General features: G+C 43.7%; 3 protein-coding genes across 5 annotated transcripts in view; 1 reads left to right on the top strand and 2 right to left on the bottom strand.

Annotated features, from left to right (window-relative positions):
• The window catches only part of LOC126557225 (zonadhesin), a 33690-nt gene extending 22111 nt beyond the window's left edge, over nucleotides 1-11579 (top strand). Inside the window, exons 2-4 of the mRNA XM_050212929.1 lie at nucleotides 9304-9559; nucleotides 9635-9756; nucleotides 9836-11579. Coding sequence (XP_050068886.1) covers nucleotides 9304-9559; nucleotides 9635-9756; nucleotides 9836-11545 — 2088 coding nt within the window. The 3' untranslated portion in view covers nucleotides 11546-11579. The remainder of the gene's footprint in view (nucleotides 1-9303; nucleotides 9560-9634; nucleotides 9757-9835) is intronic.
• Nucleotides 11580-12479: 900 nt separating this feature from the next.
• LOC126556835 (uncharacterized) lies at nucleotides 12480-16065 on the bottom strand. The gene is made up of 3 exons (XM_050212359.1): nucleotides 13242-16065; nucleotides 12726-13186; nucleotides 12480-12665 (listed from the first exon to the last, which is right to left on the bottom strand). Exons 1-3 carry the CDS (start codon nucleotides 16063-16065, stop codon nucleotides 12480-12482), a joined length of 3471 nt encoding a protein of 1156 aa, XP_050068316.1.
• A 3559-nt stretch (nucleotides 16066-19624) lies between these two features.
• LOC126556688 (protein lava lamp) overlaps nucleotides 19625-20029 on the bottom strand; it is an 81778-nt gene continuing 81373 nt past the window's right edge. The window contains exon 11 of one of the 3 annotated variants that reach the window (XM_050212114.1): nucleotides 19625-19747. In XM_050212114.1, the coding sequence (XP_050068071.1) occupies nucleotides 19718-19747 (30 nt within the window). In that variant the 3' untranslated portion in view covers nucleotides 19625-19717. The remainder of the gene's footprint in view (nucleotides 19748-20029) is intronic. The other 2 variants (XM_050212115.1, XM_050212116.1) reach the window with 2 other exon arrangements.

Here is a 20029-nt window from a genome sequence, read left to right as displayed (position 1 = left end):
TACAGTTCAAGCCATTGCGTGGTTCTGCTCAGGATGATCTAGAGTATTGCCATGTAGAACTAGATTCGGTAACAGTTATCGATCCTTTCAAAGACTACATAGTAATGATAATTAGATTGAGGCCATTTTTTATTTGATTTCACTGAGGCCGGTGTTTCATAACGTAGCATAGAAGGGAAGGAAATATTTTGATCAAGAAATGCCTTGAATAAATGCAAAAACATTTATGATCAAGAAATGCATAGAATCTGGTCCATCAGAATCTTGAAATTCCCAACTCAAATGAGCTGTTTCGGTCAACAGAAATGCCTCATTATGTCCTACTGTTCCATAGGACGAATCAAAGAATTTATCAATCACAGTTTCGCTCCAAATAGAAGACTAAATATTATCCAATTACATTTATAATGCTTAAAATAATAAGCAAATATATAAAATAGCAATTAAAAAACAAATAGTCCCAACTCGCTGCTGAACATCCGACAACTGATGCTATCAAATAAGACTTACAAACAAATGTCCCTAAAAACATTACGATCGTTTAAATTACTGCCCAAATTACTGTGCTTACAACTACAAAATTTAATGTTTTTAATCAATCATACGAATATGGAAGGACATTGCCATTCTAACAAGAACATACAATAAGCCTTCGATCCATCAAACATTGTTCAACCAATTGGCGCATATTGCTTACAACAAACATATTCATTGGCCAAACTAATCCTCCACCAACACTTACCATCATCAATCACCTTCCGACCACTCCAGTTCATTATCCTATTTTGTGTCTATTTCATCGGCTAACACTTCAACACCACTAAACACGGCTAAACGTTTGCCCTTGGCTTTGGAACCGAACCGAACCGTTTCCCAAGCAAACCATTCCAAACGCCACGCACGGACAGGATCATCTCGAACCGTGGATCACTGAACGGTGATACACATCTGTCGAAAACTAATTTGGCAAGGTGCAATCCACCGAAAATCGATCCACTTTGCGCTTGCTCGACAATTGATGAAAAATGAATAAATATTGACTCCTATTATGTTTTGCACAAAATTCGTGGCTGCGTGTCTTCTTCTATCCTTCTTGTTCTTTTGCTGCTTACTGTGCTTGCTTGGCCAAACAACTAACAAATCCTTGACAATCGGATTAACGGGCTGAAATGTAATGATGCAAAGGCTGGCTCATAACGGCCATTGTGCACAGTACACACAGCAAGCATGCCCTTGCTCCATATATTGAACAATCGTGAACAAAACCGTGACCAAATGAACGGTCTTAAGATGTGAGTCAACATAGAACATACACACATGCGCTGTCTTTCGTGACCGGTGCTAATTAATCGATCGATGAGAATCTCGCGACCGACGATCGACGGACGACACACGACCCGCAGTGCATCCGATTGGCGATCCAACGATCGGATCACCGCAATCCGCATCGATTTATGAGCGCAAAGTGTGGCACCCCGCAACCCCTACTTCCCGGGTTTGTCCACACGTCAATTTCGACTCGTCAATGTCAACACGTTCAAGTTGGCGGATGAGAGTTCCTTGCAGCAGCAGCAGCAGCAGCATAATTTATGCACCACCATCCGTTAGCTGGGATGAGGACTAGCAAGATTTATAAAGTCATTACTTCCCACCCGTCGATGGCGGTGGCTTTGTGACTTTGTCCAATTTGCCTCGGCTTGTTGCCGGAACGTACGCTAACGCCGCGCACAACTCGGAACAATCGCTCTTTTAATCTAGATCTTCTGTGCCGCTTCTTACTGTTGGAAGGCGCACGACCGGTACACAAGCGTGACTGTTTTGGAGAGTAAAATCGTCTAGCGCGACCGCGGTCATAAATAACTTTCGACTCAATTACAAGCGCCCTTTTGCCTTCCTTCCTTTTCCGTTCTCACCTTCCATCACACGAATTGGCGAAGCGATCACCACGGTTCAGTCAAATTATCCTTCCCGAAATCCGAGCCAGGAGATTCCACCGGCGGTTAGTTGCGGTAATTGATTTAACGCTACCTCTAGCTCACAATTAGCATACAATTTCCCGCAAGGAAGTGATTACGAAATCGTCCAATTTCCGTCGTGCCGAAACACCCGTTTAGCGGCGTGCCGTTCTCGCTCTCGTTGACCTCCAAGATCGGGCCAGTACAGGCCCTGCTACTTACCACAGCGAAAAACAGGGATACGGATGCCGAAAGGTTCCCAAGGCTCAAGACAATGTTTTGTAGCGTAGTGCCGCCCAAACTGAACCGAAACCGATTTGCCGCAACCGGGACGAGCACAATGGAAAATGGTGGGAAAATGGTTCGCTCGGTTTGATTTCGTTTCGTGCTTGCTGCTTGCGGTTGCGTTTTCCGACATGCGGGTGCCTTACTTTGCATTAGATCTAATCCGCCGAAAGGTCAGTGTCTGTAATTAACCGGCAGCAACGGTTCGGTAAGTGCTACGGAAATGTGGAAAACTAGCAGCAGCAGCAGCAGCACGCTCAACAGCCGGGTGTGCTTTACAAAGCCTGGTTCTATGCCTGGTGATTTTACACCTCAATCTTCAACCCGTAACATCTATCAGGGTAAATAATTTCCACCGCAGATAAGATCAAAATCAGCGAATGGGGTGATTGTTTTGTGGAAGAAAAAACAACATTTAAACCCCAAAAAGGGCAACGGCTGACGGTTGATGGTGCCGCCGATTAAAGCACAAGAAAGAAACATTTGGCCAACCGAATCGCAACAACGACACTCTCAGTGCGCAAAAACGCGTGAGCACATTTCGCAGTACAACATTTAAATGTATTTCAACTTCATCTGTCACTTCACCATCATAATTATGCATGACATGGCCGACTCGCGGTGCGCTGCGGTCACCGGTCTGATGAGATGGATGGATACCGTGTTGCACTTCAATCTGTCCTGATGGGCATGTAAATTGGGTCACCCGTTCGTTTTATGGCAAGAGATATTTGGATCTTTTGGTAAAAAAAAAGTGTGGGAAACGCATTATTTTTGTGTAATCGGGCGGTCGATACAAAATGGCCGAACGGTTGTCGCCCTTTTTATCGCTCGATATTGCGATCGTCGGTCACATCATGCGGTCGACGCAAACGGGTTGGAAATCAAGGATGATAAGACAATTAACGCCATTAACCCAGTGATGGGATGACCTTGGATAAGGCACTGGTGAAACTGCATAGAGCTAAATTAATATCCTAATTAATGTTTCCCCATTTCAAGGAGGATAAATCAAATTTATGCTAAATTAAAAAATGTAGTAAGAAATTTTTTGTTTTGGCGCCGGTTGAAGTCTTTTAAATTATTATATGAAACAAAATAAAAGCGCTACATCTTGTTATCATATTTAGAGCAGTTACTTAACAAAGCGTCAATAGGCTTGTTTCGATTGAGATCTAGAATTTACTGATTTCGTTTCGGAATTTGCCATCTTTCAACCTGACCTCGTCATTCGATTAAATTGGTTATCCTTCCTCTTCCCGTGATGACCAGGACTTTTTTTACCAGAGATTGTAAAGGAATAAAATCACACATGAACATTGTTTAGATCAGGGTATTATGAGTGCGAATATTGGGTTTGTTATTCAGTTGACAGAGACTTTGAGTCCTTTAAGATGAAAGTCCTGACCTCATTCGTCGCTTCTATTGTAATTTTGATTCAGATTCAGATTATGTTGCTTAAATTTGACTATAAATACCAGTGGTTTTCAAAAATCGGATGAATTTTGTTTTGCTTGAGTGTTGTTTGAGGATGTTACGATCAAGCTGTAGAGTGAATGCGTTGCTGGGTACATCCCAGAGAATCAATGCTGGACTGTGATGCCAACAACACAGAACCAACAAATAGATATATTCATTAAATGTTTACATGTTCTCTGCTACAATCAGTAGCTTTTCATGGGTTTTTGGAGAGTTTTATGAGTCGTTGAAAACGATTCTACCATTTACTGGTCCAGCAATCAGGCAAAGCATTTTTGGTCCAGAAATTAAGGTCGTGTTTGGATAGTGTGGGTTCTCTTCGGCTTTGATTGGCAAGCAGATCTGCAGCTTGCTTGTCCCGGATATTACATGGAAATAAGTCCTGGGTTTAGGGCGAAGTCTTCAAGGTGTTGAACGTGTGTGGATATTTCGAAATATCCCAGTGTTGAGAGCGCTAAGAACACTAGTAATGTTGGAAAAATGACGTCTCACTCTATTTTGCTGTTAGTTGAGTTGAAATGTCAGCTGTTTCATGAACTGTAAGATCTTATCCTCAATACTTTCACCAAACAATGCTGGAAACTAGGTTTTTAGTGCTTTTTAAAATGCATGAATATAATCTGCAAAAATGTTACCCAACGATTTTTAATTCATCTAGTATTAGGTATCAACGCCATATTTTTAGCACTTCTTGTGCTGGCATTTTGCATTAATTTCCTGTTGACCAATCTTGCTGTTTTTATTTAAATACAAAAATCAAGAAATACTGCTGACACAAATACGTAAAATAGTTGTGTGGCAAATTAAGCAATTATTCTGCACTAAAGTTATCGTCCAACCCGCAGCGCATGATCATCTGCCTTCACACTTCCATTCGTATGATCGATGGCGACACCGTTTGCGTTAGAGCTGGTAGTAACAAATTTTCCGGGGGTGTGAAAATTCAGTTCCCTCTTACCAGCTTGCTCGAGTGACCGTACAACCAGAAACAAATGCTCCATTTGTGGCAATCAATTTTCTTCCATTCCATTTCCCAGGTGATATAATGCCTCGATCGTTGGGCTACCGTGTTGGCGGGATGACGAAATCCATCCGCATCGGGTGCCCAGACGGTTAACCTACATTCGGACAGCTGATCCCGTAGAATTGAAACAACAGTGGCAAGTGAAGAAGCAGAGAAAAGCCAAACATCTAACCAAAAGCCGTGTTGTTGAATGATTGTTCGTTTCCTTGCCTATGCGGGAAACCGTTCTTCCACACACAGAGAGAGACACACAGCAGTACCAAAATCAAAACAGAAATTAACTTCCAATCTCAACCCAACAGCTGGTGAATCACAGCAAAATGATGTACCATGGTATCTGTACAAAACGGGGACCCCCCAAAAAAAAAAAAACCTTCTTCTGATGTGCGACTCGCCACAGGACCCCTCACTACGATGGTGGCTACGACAATTGAGAGTTCATTGTTTGCAAATGCGGTGGTTCAGAATTCTCATACAACGTACCATCTTTGGCGATAGAATAGTGAACAAACTGGAGCACATTTTCCGTGCGCGTTTTCCCGTCGATGTTTTGCCTTTTAATTTGTGTCCTCCTTCAGATGCTTCTAGTAGCTCGTTCGATGATTACCCAAAAGAGGTACAAGAAAGGCAGACAGTGGACAGAATTGCAGAAGATGCGCACACATTTCAAGACAAACTAAGTTGGACGCAAACCTCAAGAAGTAGGTGCAATGCAAAATACGTACACCGAACATCTTCAGATCTGCCGCACTACACGATCGTGCAGATCGTTTTCGAGAGGCGTAACCGAACGAATTCTTGCACAATTATTCGAAGCAACATTTTTCAACCCGGTTCATTTGCATACCCTGGTGGGGCAAGTGCGTGCTGACGTACCAACCAACGGCAGGCTTGCCGGTCGCTAACATTGAAAACTGTCGGCAATGGCTTGGGATTTTGCCGTGGCTCCACCGGATTACAACATGAGTAGCACCAGCAATAGCGGACGCACTTGTTATCTTCGCGATTCTGGTTTGCAACCGTCAAGGCCACACGCACAGATGAAAACATTGCAAAAAGGGTAAAGAAAGAGAAGGAAGTTTGCGTAAGGTTTTTCCTCGAAATCTTCATTCTGTTGAGGTGCATGTGTGCTAAAAGACTATAAAAGAATTAATGCATTCCGTGCACCAGCCTATTAAATTGTGTTTTCAAACAACATACTGTTTGCCATTGTCACCGACAAAAGAATCCGCCAACATTAAACACAAGCTACTCAAGCGATCTCCGGTTGAGTAAAGCCGCCATGTTGTCCGCCGTGTAATTTCGTGAGTTCGAAATGGAGCTTACTGATTGCTAGTTGCCGTCGTTTGTGAAAGTAAACATTTGTAAAGTGTGAAGCGTAAATTGAGACTCTTTCACTCGAGCCACAGTACGCCGGGATGACCCGCACCGGACAGGAAATTGGTAGTAAAATTGTAACGAACCAATTCTCAAGCCTCCGCGGAATGGATGAAGTTACATGCTTTTATTTATTTATTTTTTGTTGTCTTGCTTGTGCTTCTAAATGAGGAACTCAGGAGACTCTAAATGTAAGTTGTTGCGTAGGAAATGAAAAACTGAAATTGATCCTCTGCTCTTACGCAGCGCAGTTGAATGATGTTAGTGGATTATAGACTCTGTCGTTGTCTAAGAGAGGGTAAGTTCAAAACAAAAGCTCTATGCAGTGATAGATTCTGGTCGAAAGAGGTTCAATTGATCTTCATGATTCATGCGCTAAAACATCCGCTAACCGTTCATTAAATAATTGCCAACAAACAAAGTGATTCTTAACGAAACGATCATTGACACATCTAGCGCTTGCGTCAGTGCACAGTAACGATCTTTGTCATCATTATTCATCGCAAAATTATTAACTTATTTTCCTGTCATGTTTCACCGGAGACATTTGTCACCTTTGCAAACGATTTAAAGCGCATTCGGTCTTCCACTCCACTTCAAACGCCAACTGAAAAGGTACGTAAAACACATAACATTTCAAACCATTGCATGGCGCGATGTTTGGTGCGCAAGACAAAGATTTTGTTTGTTGATGTTTGGCACATACACATACATACATATGGCACACTAGCAGCGAGTACTCTCTGCTCTGGTAAACTTCAATTCAACACCGATCGATTAATGTCAAGGGCAAGTGCAACAACGACGATGACACTTGGTACGGGGTGGTGGTTCATGTCGGGTCGGGTTATGTCGATTTTGAGCTAGAAGTGCCACCACCGACACCCATGTCGCGCACTTGTGTGCTCATCTTTTCTCATTTGTTTTAAGCCAGCAGCATCGCATCTTCTCATCGAAGACTTATTCGCCTTTTCTTCCTTTTTGTGTAGAAACCCGAAAAGGAACGCGATAGTTATAATGTAAGGTCTGAAGGTACTTTGGCCATCGGTACTTGCTTTGGAATTTGGACATTGAAGATTGTTATTTCACCTTCGAATACCTCTCTAGTAAGTCTTGATCTGCCATTTCTGGTGCCTTTGACTTAGATAAGTTGCTTGATAGTCAAGTCCTGAGTAGGTCCTGGATGGGATTAGCTATCCGGTACTGTTGAAGCCCGGCACTGCTATTGCCAAATAAAAAGGGTATTCCTATTGCAGACCTGTGATGTAGATTTTCCCTTACTATCACGACCTTTTTTATGTATATGGGCCAGTTTTCACACCGTTCCCTCGTAGTGAGGACTGTCTGTTCAACTTCGTGTATCTACAAGTTTCTTAAGCCATTAGACGGTCGGCAAAACCTTGCAGGTGGTAGGGGCTAAGAAGGAAGGAAGTAGCTGCATAATTTTCGGACTGTGTAAGGTTTGATCAAGTAGAGGAGCGAGCATTGCACTACTCGTCATCTCATTCAGACTGACTATTATTATTTGGGGTAATTCAAGCTTTTCAAGCCACAGATACCCTGTCGTTGTGCAGCATTGCCTTAAGCTGACCATGACTGTGCACCAAATTAAGACCCTATTCAAATATTGTACCACAAAAGAATTTTCGATGAAGTCATCGAAAGAAAGTCTTTTCTATGATCCTTCTCATTTCAACCAGCATTACAGCGTTTGACTTGTGAAGACTGTACGAACTTAATTTTTCTATTACACGTTATGAAATAATTACCCCACGCCAAAACACGGAAGTAGCCTCCTCTGGTCAACAGAAGGAGAGAAGGAATCAAGAGTACCAAATAATGCCGACTTTAATTGAGTAACGAATCGAAAACAGTGTCCTTGATTGTGGTGGTGTATGTGCTGTCGTGTGCTTTGTGGGATCGAACGAAAATTGATCGATTTTAATGAATCAATTTTTTGGCAAACATTACCGCTTGACAGCTGATCGTGCCATACTGAAACATTCCATGGTTTTGCCCATGTTTTTAGTCGTTTTTGAAGCGATGAACAAATGGTATGGTCTTTTTTCATTCAGGATAACAATTCTTCACACACAGTACATCATCCTCTTCAGCTACACTTGACTTACTTCCAAGCGATCAAGGAAGCCTCAGGCCTGATTCCGATTACTCCGAACCGATCGAGTGATCGTAATGATGGGTTCGAGTACCTTGCTTTCTACTACATGCACAACTAACAGTAAGTTTATGCTTCCAAAATAGCAGCATAATTTATGCAACACACCGTGTTAGCGAGCTTCGAGTGCTACCACACTTGAACAGGGTCATCACATTGAATGCCAAGCAAAACATTCGATTCGAAATTCACGAACGCCGGCCGCTCTGTTTGTACTACCCATGTAATTATGTTTGTTTGGCTTTTGGGCAAAACCGAATGGTGACCTCAGTAGTGGCGCATTGTTACAAAGGAAGCCGCTTGACTTGATCTTGCTGCTGTGGAGATTACTGACGTGAAGATTAAGTGAGACACATCTCGAGTAATAATGAACACATCTTTGTTGTATGTGGGTCATTGAATTAGCTTAGTTGAAGTTTTTCATTCAAATTGTGCGATCGTAACGAACAACAACAAAAAAATGGCAAAAATTCCATTGCTTTTCCGAACGTCGCCATCATCGGGGACACTTTATTGTCATAACACATTTTGACACAGGGTGGCAAAAATGTGCTCATCAGCCTTTCTGCTCGAATCATTGTTTCGCGCCTCGAAATGGTGTTGACAATAATTACTGATTTCCCAACAACTAGCTTCCCAATAGTCTTGCGCACTAATGGGACGAAAATTTCATTAACTAAAACGCTACCACATGACTGAAGACAGAGGTAAGACTTCGCGCAGAACCTCCATCAACACATCGTACATCATCGTATGGAATTTATCGATAGAGCGAGAGAGAGAGAGAGAGAGGGGATGTTTAATTACTTTTTACGCTTGGTTAAACCTTTTCGAGTATGAAATAAATTTGAAGTCGGTATCGATTAAGTTTAGAGTCCAATCGTTCCCGTGTCATGACCGTGACACGATCGAACCATTGGAAAATTGCATTGAAAACCAAATTCTCTCACGCTAGTAAGAGAACTAACTAATACTATCTTACCTTTTTTCGTTGTTCTGCTTCACAGTCGAGACCACTTAACGATGGTTCGTTCAAGTTCGGCACCAGGACAAGCTTTTCCTGCACCGGACGTGCGGCGGGATATTATGCGGATGTGGAAACCGGCTGCCAGATCTATCATATGTGTGATGGGCTTGGTAGACAGTTCAGTTACGCTTGTCCCAATACGACGCTGTTCCAGCAGCGGATGCTCATCTGTGACCACTGGTATATGGTAAACTGCTCAAAGGCGGAAAGCAACTATGCTGCTAATCTATTGATTGGTAAGAAAACAGAATATCGTCGGATATCTCGACTAAGATCAGGAATTCAATAAACGACTTTTTCTACCATTTTAGGTCAACGAGATAAACCGTTCGTTCCGGAGGAAGAGAACGAGATACGTACACCTAGACCCGATCTGCTGGATCGTCCTGACGCGCTCGAATTCGGCGCTCCATCGCTAAAGAACTTCTTTAAGGTATCTTCATACAACGATCCTGAAGCTGTTCATCCACAAACTACTAAAACACATTTTTTTCCTCTGTTCCTTTCACTAGTCGAGTACACCTGCACGACAGAATGCAATTTTTGAAACACAGAGTCGTTCCCGCTCGTCCGGTTCCACCATCGTCGGAAAGGGTCAGAGTGAAAAGCGCACAACCACCAGCTCGAATGCGGAGATCTTCCAGGAAAGTGCTAGCAACCATGGTTTGCCCATTCACTGGAGTACTCGATATGCCAAGGAAGATTCCAACACATCGAATGGCACGCAGCGTGATGTTGCTGCTCCGGAAGAGTCCGGAATCAAGACGAAACGTGACGAGGACAAGAATGAAAGTCGAAGAACGATCGCTATTACGACCAGCGAACGTCCAACGGTGTCTGTTAAGACGCCCTCTCGGCGTTACGAACCTCCGTTCACTCCGACAGAGTATCAGCAACGCCCCTCAGTCCAACAGCCACTTCCAACGATCGATTCCAATCTTAATACGATACCTACAACGGTAGCACGAGGATCATCGTTTGCAAGCGTATCAACGACGACTCCCGTAACAACTACAACCACTGTCCGACCACGTGTTCCCGTCACGCAGCGTGGCACTACGAACGCTCCAGCAACTTTAAAACCTTCCCCAACGCCAACCTCAGCCCGTACGCCGAAACAACCGCTTCCAATTGTCCAACAACTTCCAAAAACACAAACAACTCAATTTAATAGACTCTCGGCCACAACAAACAGTTCTCCAGATTTGTCCGATCCTCGTCAATCAATTTTGCCTCCAACATCGATCCTCTTCAGTCCTCCGGCAGCAACGGCCGGATTGTTCGAGAATCGATTCGCCAACCAACGACCGCTATTGGTTCCCGCGGGAGTTTCCGTGCCGTCGCGTGAAATTTTGCCTCCCTACGAGAATCTGGCCAACTTCGATCAAATTAAAACGCGCTACACTAGCGAATCGATCTACACGCGTCAACCGATCACGAACGAACCTTCGGCCGGGCCAGTGAAAACGGCAATCGACAAGCTAGCGGTAGCTGATCCACTTCCAGCCTCCAGACCCAATCCCGCAAACCAAGATAAAATTCCACGCCCGTTCAGTGTTCCGAAACCTGCCAACGATCTTGTACCACCGCAAAAAGAGTACGTATTCCACGACGATGCAACCACCCAAGGACCACCGATCTATTACCAGTGGAAGTGGTCCGTACCATCGTTTGGATTGGATCCACCCGGTCTTGAAGCTCCTAGAGCGCCTGGAACTGATGGATCGGAAGGGGCTCTGCACGCACTGCTGCCACCAGTAAGCACTCGCAAGGTTGACGAAGTAGCAGAGGATCAACTAATCGCACAGCTAAATCCCGCCTCCCAAGAGCACCAAGCACACGACGGTGGACAGGGACGCGAGCACAACCAAACGGCACGCTCCATATCCTCCGAAACGGGCAATCTCGGGGAGAATCGAGTCGAAGTGGAAAGCAAACTGGTACTTCAGCTACCCCAGCACAACTACAATCAACTGCGGCAAGAGTTTGCCATCCCGGACTTTACCTTCCCGCTGGACGGTGCTGCTAAAGGTGGTCAGTACGCGAATGCGGAAGCAGTCGATTCCTTCCAGGTGAAAATCCCAAGCGATGCGTCGTCTCGCAGGAATTCGCCAGATGTCACTTCACGGGCGTGGTACGGAGAAAACGCACGATGTCCCGAGTGCCATCCGGGTTTCTTGCGGCCAGGGAGTTGCGAACCGTGCATAAAGATTCGTCGATGAGACGATACGCGTACATAATTACCCCAATAATGCATTTGAGTACATCGTCCATTCATCACACTCCTATCGTCAATTCATCGTCACCATCGTTAAGCACCTTAAGCAGTTGTCCAGGGAATGTTTCCTAGCTTTCGTCATTTTGAAATGCGTGGTTCCTCTGTGCGTGGAATCGTCGGTGCACGTTCGCTGTAAATACACAAATCCTTCTTTTGTCATAAAGAATCCATGTCCAATATGTCGATTTCATGTACGGCATAATGTATGTTTAAATAAAGAATAAAACTGATACGATGCGTTAGTTTGTTTCTTATAGCAGAATACAGGCCCTTGCCTTATTAAATGCAAAATTGTACGCGATGGCTACAAACAATTTTGCGATGATTCTTATGAGCAACTTTTGCAACACACTTACCAACACACACCAAATAAAGCCTATGTTGGTCGACTATTTCACAGCATCTCCGTCGTACATCTGTTAGATCAACGGAATTTCAGGTCGTTCAGCTGATGTTCTCCTCACATTGAATATCCCGTTCATGGCAGCCTGTTTCTCATTCCAACTACGTTGAAAGTCCATTTAGATGGGTCAATTGTATCAACAAAAACTGTTTATGGTTCCCTTCTTCTTAAATTATATTCGCAAAAACGTTAAGTATTGAAGTTGTAAAATATGTTGGATTAAAAAATCTATTTAGTTCTAGCCCCAACTCGTACGTCTTCAAGTATGTTCGTCGAGCAGAAGATTGCTGACGGAGATGCTAAAATGCATTACAAATGCCACCCAACGCAAACGGAAACCTTGCGTAAAATTTAATCAAAAGCTCCTATTGGCGTCTAACTTATTGAAAACCGAAATACAATTATATCTTAAGAGCAAATAACTACAATAAAATTTTAATGTTTCATTACAAATACAACAAACAATCCTCGCACTTCACGTATGATACAGAAAGAGTGCGGGTACCCAATACGCTGTCCTTTTGCATGTACCATCCGAATCAAGTTGAGATGTCACGTGCAGCATAATATGATGACTCTTCTGTAGATCAATATTGCCAATCAATGCTGTTCGTCGTTTGTTCGAAAAGCAAATCGAACGTAGTTGATCATCAACATAAATCTGCGAAAGAAGAATGATATTGCAGGACATTACACAGTACGTAATTTCTACACAACTTACTTCAAAACCGGTGATACAGTGTAGCACATTCTCATCCATAACGCGCCAGTGAACGATTAGCACATCCGGTGCTACTGCATGACAGGAGTATATTTCTGTCGGACAGTATGCACCACTATGTCCAAAAAGTGCTGCCCCTTTAAGTTGCATCGGACATTGGGTTTTCGGCGGTTCGGAGGGTATTTCTACATGTTTTACGGAAGATTTACGACGCGAGTATCGTTCTTCCGTCCGGATGGGTTTGCATCCTTCAAAAGGTCCTTGATTTACGGCACCAAGTTGCTGGACTTGATTTCGAATAGCGGCAATATCCGTGTCAATTACTGCTAGCCGATCATTGGTGACATGGAAAAGTACTAGTAACTCCTGCAGCGTTTCCGCTAACTGTGTTTCGGTCACAACTTCTTTTTCGCCCGATAAACCCTTGTCGACTATTTGATCCTCGTTGAACTCAACTGAAACTGAAGTCTTTTTTTGTAGCAAATAGAGTAATGTTATGTGTTGCATTTTGCTTACCTCCAATTTGCTCGTCATTTTCTGGATAGTTAACTCGTTCTTCACTAGCATCTTGAATTTCTGTTTTGTTCTCAGGACACGTGGTCTGTTCTTCGATTCCCACAGTATACTGGAGTGTTGATTCTTCCGCCGCACCAGTGAACGAATCCCCAACATCATCCCGTCCGAATCGTTCAAATATTTTATGTACCGCCATCGTCACCGGTTCTAACAAATCCTGCAAACAATGCTTTATTTCCTGCAGCAACTGTTCCGCATCTAAAGAGCTGATCGATTGCATCTGTTCCTCGTAGTTTCCATTCGCTACCATCTCGTGAATCATTTCACTAACAATCAGTTTTCCATCATTTTCCCGGACTCCCGAAGGGACGTGTACTACCGTTTCGTCCGATAACTCGTCACTGCTTTTGTCGACATCGTCCGACAGACGCTCAATTCGGGTAACGGACTCCAAAAACGATTCAACCTGTGCCAACGATTCCAGTGCGATGACACGTGCGTCGAAAAATACAGTCACATTAGCCTCATGATCACGAATGTTTCCCGCCAGCGTGTAGTACTCGTCCGCTTCCTGTTTTTGCAGCAATCCCGAAATGCTCGAATGCAGCTGCAGCCGGATGTTGTGATGTGAGTTTGAGTATTTTAGTTCAATGTTACCGGCATCATTTAGCAGTTGGGTAAACAGGTTCATCGAACGATCGTTCACCGTACGTTTACCATCTTCTTTTTCCTCCTGTCGATCGGATGATTTCTCCAGCACAATTCGTAAAACGTTTGTCGCCTGATTTAGGTGATCGCGATCGGACTGATGCTGTTGGTCATCCAAACCGCGCTGTTTGAAAGTAGCTGATGGATCAGATAGAAGCGGCGGCGGAGGACTGTTGAGAAAGTCCCAAAAGCTATTCATCTGGTTCACTATCCACACCAGTACCGACCAAATGCACAACACTATACGCTCTAGAAAGCATGCATAGGGCCTGCAAAACGATACCGAAGGTGCTTCGAATCGGTCCATGTTCAGAATGCTTGAAGTACTGGGAAATGAGGGATTTAGTTGTACAGGCGAAGGATCTATCGAGACTACTTTTCCAGCTCGCTGATCGGTGGAACGAATATAAGATGCATCAATAACAGCCCGTATTCCGTACTGCAATGCTTCCACAAACTGTTCCGGTTGCTCGATTGCGTGATTCAACTCACAGGATAGCTTTTCCAGCATTTTAAATACACAGTTCCACGCATCTTCACCACTCATAATCGTCCGAGTTCGTATCGGATAGCTTTGAATCTCTTCAATCGTATGACGCAACTGGTTTACGATCATAAGCGGATCTTCGAGCTCCTGGGGCATTAGTAGCTCGTCCAGCACGCGTTTGATTTTATCCAGCAAATCAAGTTGTCGAAAGTCGTCTTCTATTTCCTGCTGGGTGCATCGTAGTACATCCGATAGGACGTGCGAGACAAACTTTAAAACGGTCCCAGTTACAGAAATGTTTCGCAGAATGTATTCCTCCAGTAGCAACCGTAGGTTGAGAACGATTTCTGATGCATGTCGCGTTGTGGGACGTTTGATCCAATTCTTACTCGATCCCTCTACCACCATTCCAGCTGAGGATTCATTCGAAAGACAGAAGCTAGATGTTCCTGTCGAAAGATTATTCCTTGGGTCGGAACGTAATTGGTGCTTTGCTTCAGAACCACGCTGCTTGGGACCTTGGGAACCGGAAGCGGCTTGTGTTTGCATCGAAATCATTTCGTCCGGTTTAGATAGCAGCTGCCGATAGGTAGTAAGTAACGCTTGATTCAGCTCCTCTTCCGTGACGAATTCTTCCGCCATCGCACTGGATGTTTTAAGTACGGCCGACGACTGATCGGAAAACGTTAATAGCGCAAGCAAATTATTATCATCTCCCTGCCGTACGTGGACCCTCGGTTCGGTGACTTTATCCGCTTCCACGAGACACTCCGCATGATGGGCAATAAGCGTTTCGATACTTTTCCGATCATCATGCTCGCTTTTTAATCCTTCCTGCATCGTCCGTTTGTACAGCACCATATTATTGTCCTTGCTGAAGCATCCCACAAACTCACTCTCCTGAAGCTCATCGGTTATAGTCGGCACCGCGTTCGAGTGCCGAACCTGTCTGTGTGAACATCCGGGTGCATCCGTGTCGGTTGCTTTTTCTTCCTCGATCCCAATCACAAACTGTACACTGGTCGCCGTGTCACTGTTGCCATTTGTATCGTGCACCAGGTTAAACATCGTTTCCGAATGCTCCATAAAGCCACGCATCATCTCCTTGTTGAAGGCCGGTTGCGATGCCATCGATCGGATGCTCGGTTCCTTCAGTACGACCAGCGGATCCTCATCGTTATCCATTAGGGCGTGCATCTCCTCCAGCTGCTTTGCTAGCCGATTTTCCAACGATCGTTGCATCAGTACGGTACCGGAACCGAGTGCTGTCCCAATCATGCTCGGTGATACAGCTTCGCATTCGACACACTCTCGGGAATGGGCGTCATCCCTCAGTGGGGTCAATGGAAGCTCTACGATCGGATCGGCCGTCTGATAGTGGACGGCGGAATCACTGTCCGGTGACTCGGAAGAAAAGCTAAGCTCGGATTCAGACGATAATGCTACGAGCGTGGTGGTAAATTCTTCGTACGCCGGATACGAGCCATCATACATGGTCGGAGTGATGGGCATATCATTGATAATGCGACGCGTTTGTTGGTGAATGGACTCCGGGTCCTGTGGTGCTGGTGCTCGATTTGGATGTTTGTTACGCTTCTTATCGCTTGGATTGGCACGATTATCTTGCATGGTTGTAATTTGATAACAATAATTTGGAATACAACCTAAACGAGGACAAAATGATCTCCAAACGCAGAACACTGTATCAAAATACTTTTTTCCCGAACGATGTCACTCTGTTTACTGCGATGCTAAAATCAAAACCAGCTGGTTGTGAGAAATTCATCCCGAAAGTATGCAATCTGCGTAACGCCATGAACAGTGGGCTAAAGTTATCTCGAATAGGCCCCAATTTTTTTACATTTTTGCGGTTGAAATGAGCAAAATTACAGTTATCGAAAATACTTCTTTTTCTTCTTTCTTTGGTGAGGTATTTCAAAGTAAGATTATAAAATTTAGCTTCCTGGGCCTTTCTAAGCTCCTTTCAGCCTTTCTACACACAAGCCACTTGTGAATGTGTGGATCAGCAAGTATGACCAAATTTTCCCAAAAATAATTAGGTGTTATAATAAGGTCAGACTATCGTATCTTTTGGTTAAACTCCATAAATTATAGTCTCAAATCAGGGGACTCTTTACTATTTATATGATACTCTTCATACTTATGTTTTAGTTCAATTATTATTGGAATCTAATTTTTAAGGCGGCTCGGTGATGTAGGCGACAGCAGCGCCTGTCTTCAGACGGCAATACCGGGGTTCAAATCCCATCCGAACCGTTCCCCCGTAGTGAGGATTGACTAACCAATTACGTGGTATCGGCAGTCTAGAAAGCCATTTCGATGGCCGGCATGACCTTAGGTCATTAAGCGAAGAAGAAGAAGAAGAATTTTTAAACATTTATTCAGATGGAAGTTTGTTTGCAACAGAAACAGCTCCTATGCTATCAGGATTAAATAACCGATAAGGACCTTAGCTTCCGAACTTGTTAGGGCAAGGACGACGATAGTCAACAAAAAATAATCAAGCACAGATGCCCCGAGCCTTCCTATCAAGACATTTTTCTATCTTATATGAGTCTAAGCAAAGGCTTGAGTAATGTTAACGATTTTACGTACTATTGTCTCGCCAATTCACCGAACAGCTAGAATTCAATATTTTTTGTATCTTTTCTTTGCAGCAACATTATATCGATTGCGGTTCAAGTGATTTGGAACATTTCTTTTGGCCCTTGGAGACCCCATTCGAAGTGGAACTTAGAGGCTATTCTAGTTTTGCTCTTCTTCTTCTTATTCTTATTTTTCTTCTTCTTCTTGGCTTAACGACCTTTTAATGTCACGTCGGCCATCAAAATGGCTTACGTGGCTCATGGCTTGGTGAAACGGTCCGTATGGGATTTGAACCCCGATCCTGTGTAAAGATCGACGCAGCTGTCGCCTAAAATATCAGACCACCCACTGGTGCTGCTTAGTTTGCCTACCGCAAAAATTGCCATTGAACCCAGCGGTCTACAGATTTGTCTTGCCTGTCGTCTGTTGGAGAACTTCATAACAGGGGCATAAAATGTTCAACCATCGATTTCTTAAACTCCAGCAAAGTAAATTTCGGATAAAAAGAAACTGTTAAGGATTAAAGCATTCGACAAAATGTACACAGTTTGTGTTTTCTTTACTACCATAACTACGGTATTTATTTCTTTATTCTTTTCATCCTCTACTTTCACTTCTCTTCCACTCGTTTCCTCCTTTCACACATTTCTGTTCCGCTCACCAACTCTACTTGTTCGCTTTTTACAAAACCTGAACAATTTATAAATGTGGGACATACATATGAGTCTGTAGTAACACGTTTAAATAATGCCCCGGAAGCTCACAAAGCTCTACGCCCCGGTAGTACGGCCGGTCCGAAGAATCCTATTACGGGTTTAGGTCGACTTTGAAGGCACAAGATCGATCCAAAAAGCACCAAAACACGGAATACGGGTGGGCGGAAGGATCATTGTTCGCTTGCATGGCTGGTTCTGTTTTAAATAATTGCTTGACTTGTTTCAGGCGCACAAAATAGCACAGTACATACTAGCCATCGAGTTGCCCTTTGTCTCATGAGGACGAGTTTACGTCAAACGGAACTGTTTCATATCATAAAAATATATTACAAACTCAAAACTAACTCAAATATTACTGTACATAAATGAACCATAATGTTAAACAATATAAAGGCAAACTCACTCCAACATCTTGGAGAACAAAATCGGGCAAAATTATACAAAACATAAGCGGTATTTACTAATCGGAAACATAGGAGCTCCATCGTTGGCTAAGTATGGAACATCAAAACAGGAAAGCTTATCGTACGTTTTTGCTAGCATGAGAAATAATTATTAAGCGATCAGTAATCGCAATAAACACGAACGCACAAAAACTAATTGAATTATTGCAAACCAAAACAAACAAAAGAGAAAACTAATGATGCACGGTTCTACGATCTTGCTACTACGGCTCAGTCTATATTACAAAGTCTGGGTCTGGGAGTATAATGGTAGTTGGGATGGTATACGCATGCTTTTCCAATCCACGGTACTGCCACGAATACAACAGCAGTAGTGCCTGCAACGCACCACGTAATCTAATGGGTATCCAACTTTTCATTTTCTGCATCGGTTTTGCATAGTATAACATTAACACTAGATATTTATAGTACCTCACAAATTAACACACATTCAACAAAAACAACGACTAGATTTTTCTCTCTTGCTCTCTCTCTCTCTCTCTCTTTCTCTCTCTCTACATTTCACATGGCCTTCCCTGACGCTATTAAAACTTGGTGACACATGTTCGAGACCACCTTTGCACTAGGAGGTGGTAAAAATGGCCGACCGGAAAGTATTGGAAGGAGGCTTGTAGTCAGAATCAGGATGATGGGCGAGAAGACGACCGATGGCTCCCTTGTTCCCCTTACTGAACATGCTGGCCAGATGTTGTACAGTCCGAGAAGTCCCACTTTTGTGCATGGAGTGGGACTTTGGAGTTTACTGGTGAAAATAAAAAGAAGAAAGATGTACATTTAATAAAACTTTGTTAAATCTGCGCAGTCTACTCCCACAAAACAAGACACATTTGTAAGCAGTACTCGGTGAATCGATTAGAAACAGAACAACAGACACAAAGATAGCAGCATCAGTAGATCAGTAAACAGTAAGTTTTAGTCAGCTGGTAAGAAAAGGTATAGCAACAGACAGAAACGGCTTGATCGGAAATGATGATGAAATCTCCAAATGTCTCCAAAGACACGGAGAACGAAGAAAAGACAGAGTAGCACAGAATGGCAGAGTAGCCAGAGGTAGTCATAGTTTGGAGGACAGTGAACAGGTGCAAGGAAGGTTGAAAACATCACACCCGATCCGAGGTACGATCCGGCGGACGGATATATCCAATGACACTCACCACGTTGGAAGAGGTTTCTGACCTATTACTGGCCTGGGTCCGGGACAAAGCGGGAAGGATACACAACAAGCATGCGCCTGCTTAGGATGCTAAGGATGCTGTGCGATACGGGATGTTTGAGGTGTGGCTGTGGGACACTGTGTGCACATGAGAGCGTGTATTTGTGTGCTGGGGATGGTGAACTGTGTTGGCAGGGGCAAGAAAACAGTCCGAGTTCTTGGGATCGCATCGAAGGGACGGCCTGTGCCAGCCATGGGCAATGGGTATTGTACTTATTCCAGCAAAATTTGGCAGGTGTTTCGGGACATCCTGTCCACTGGGATCCAGGATTCGGCGTCTTTCACACCCAACGGGCAAATCGGCTGCGAGCCTAAAAGAGTGGACCGACAAAGTAAGTTCAAGGTGCGCACTAATTCTGGGGATTATCTACTAGAGCTTCGTGGACCTTATACCCATTAAAGATTGCACCCAGTATTATTCTGTGTACCGTACAGGACTCATAATGCAGATGAAGGTTAAGATGAGATTTTTTTAGGATCATCCATTTCCTTTACTTGATTTAGATACTGATACTAAACACATCAACTACACATGAACCAAGTTGCTTCTTGTAATTACTACTATTCCACCGCAACCTCCACTACATTTTCAA

Source organism: Anopheles maculipalpis, chromosome 2RL (assembly GCF_943734695.1).
Source record: "Anopheles maculipalpis chromosome 2RL, idAnoMacuDA_375_x, whole genome shotgun sequence".
Taxonomy (NCBI): domain Eukaryota; kingdom Metazoa; phylum Arthropoda; class Insecta; order Diptera; family Culicidae; genus Anopheles; species Anopheles maculipalpis.
This window is presented reverse-complemented; position numbering and strand designations above follow the sequence as displayed.

Excerpts from the sequence above, each read along its gene's own strand:
- LOC126556835 (XM_050212359.1), bottom strand. The coding sequence starts at position 16,065 with ATGCAAGATAATCGTGCCAATCCAAGCGATAAGAAGCGTAACAAACAT. Across the intron at positions 13,187-13,241 it reads AAATGACGAGCAAATTGGAG|TTTCAGTTGAGTTCAACGAG; the intron begins GTAAGCAAAATG and ends AAAAGACTTCAG. Across the intron at positions 12,666-12,725 it reads ACTGTATCACCGGTTTTGAA|ATTTATGTTGATGATCAACT; the intron begins GTAAGTTGTGTA and ends CTTCTTTCGCAG.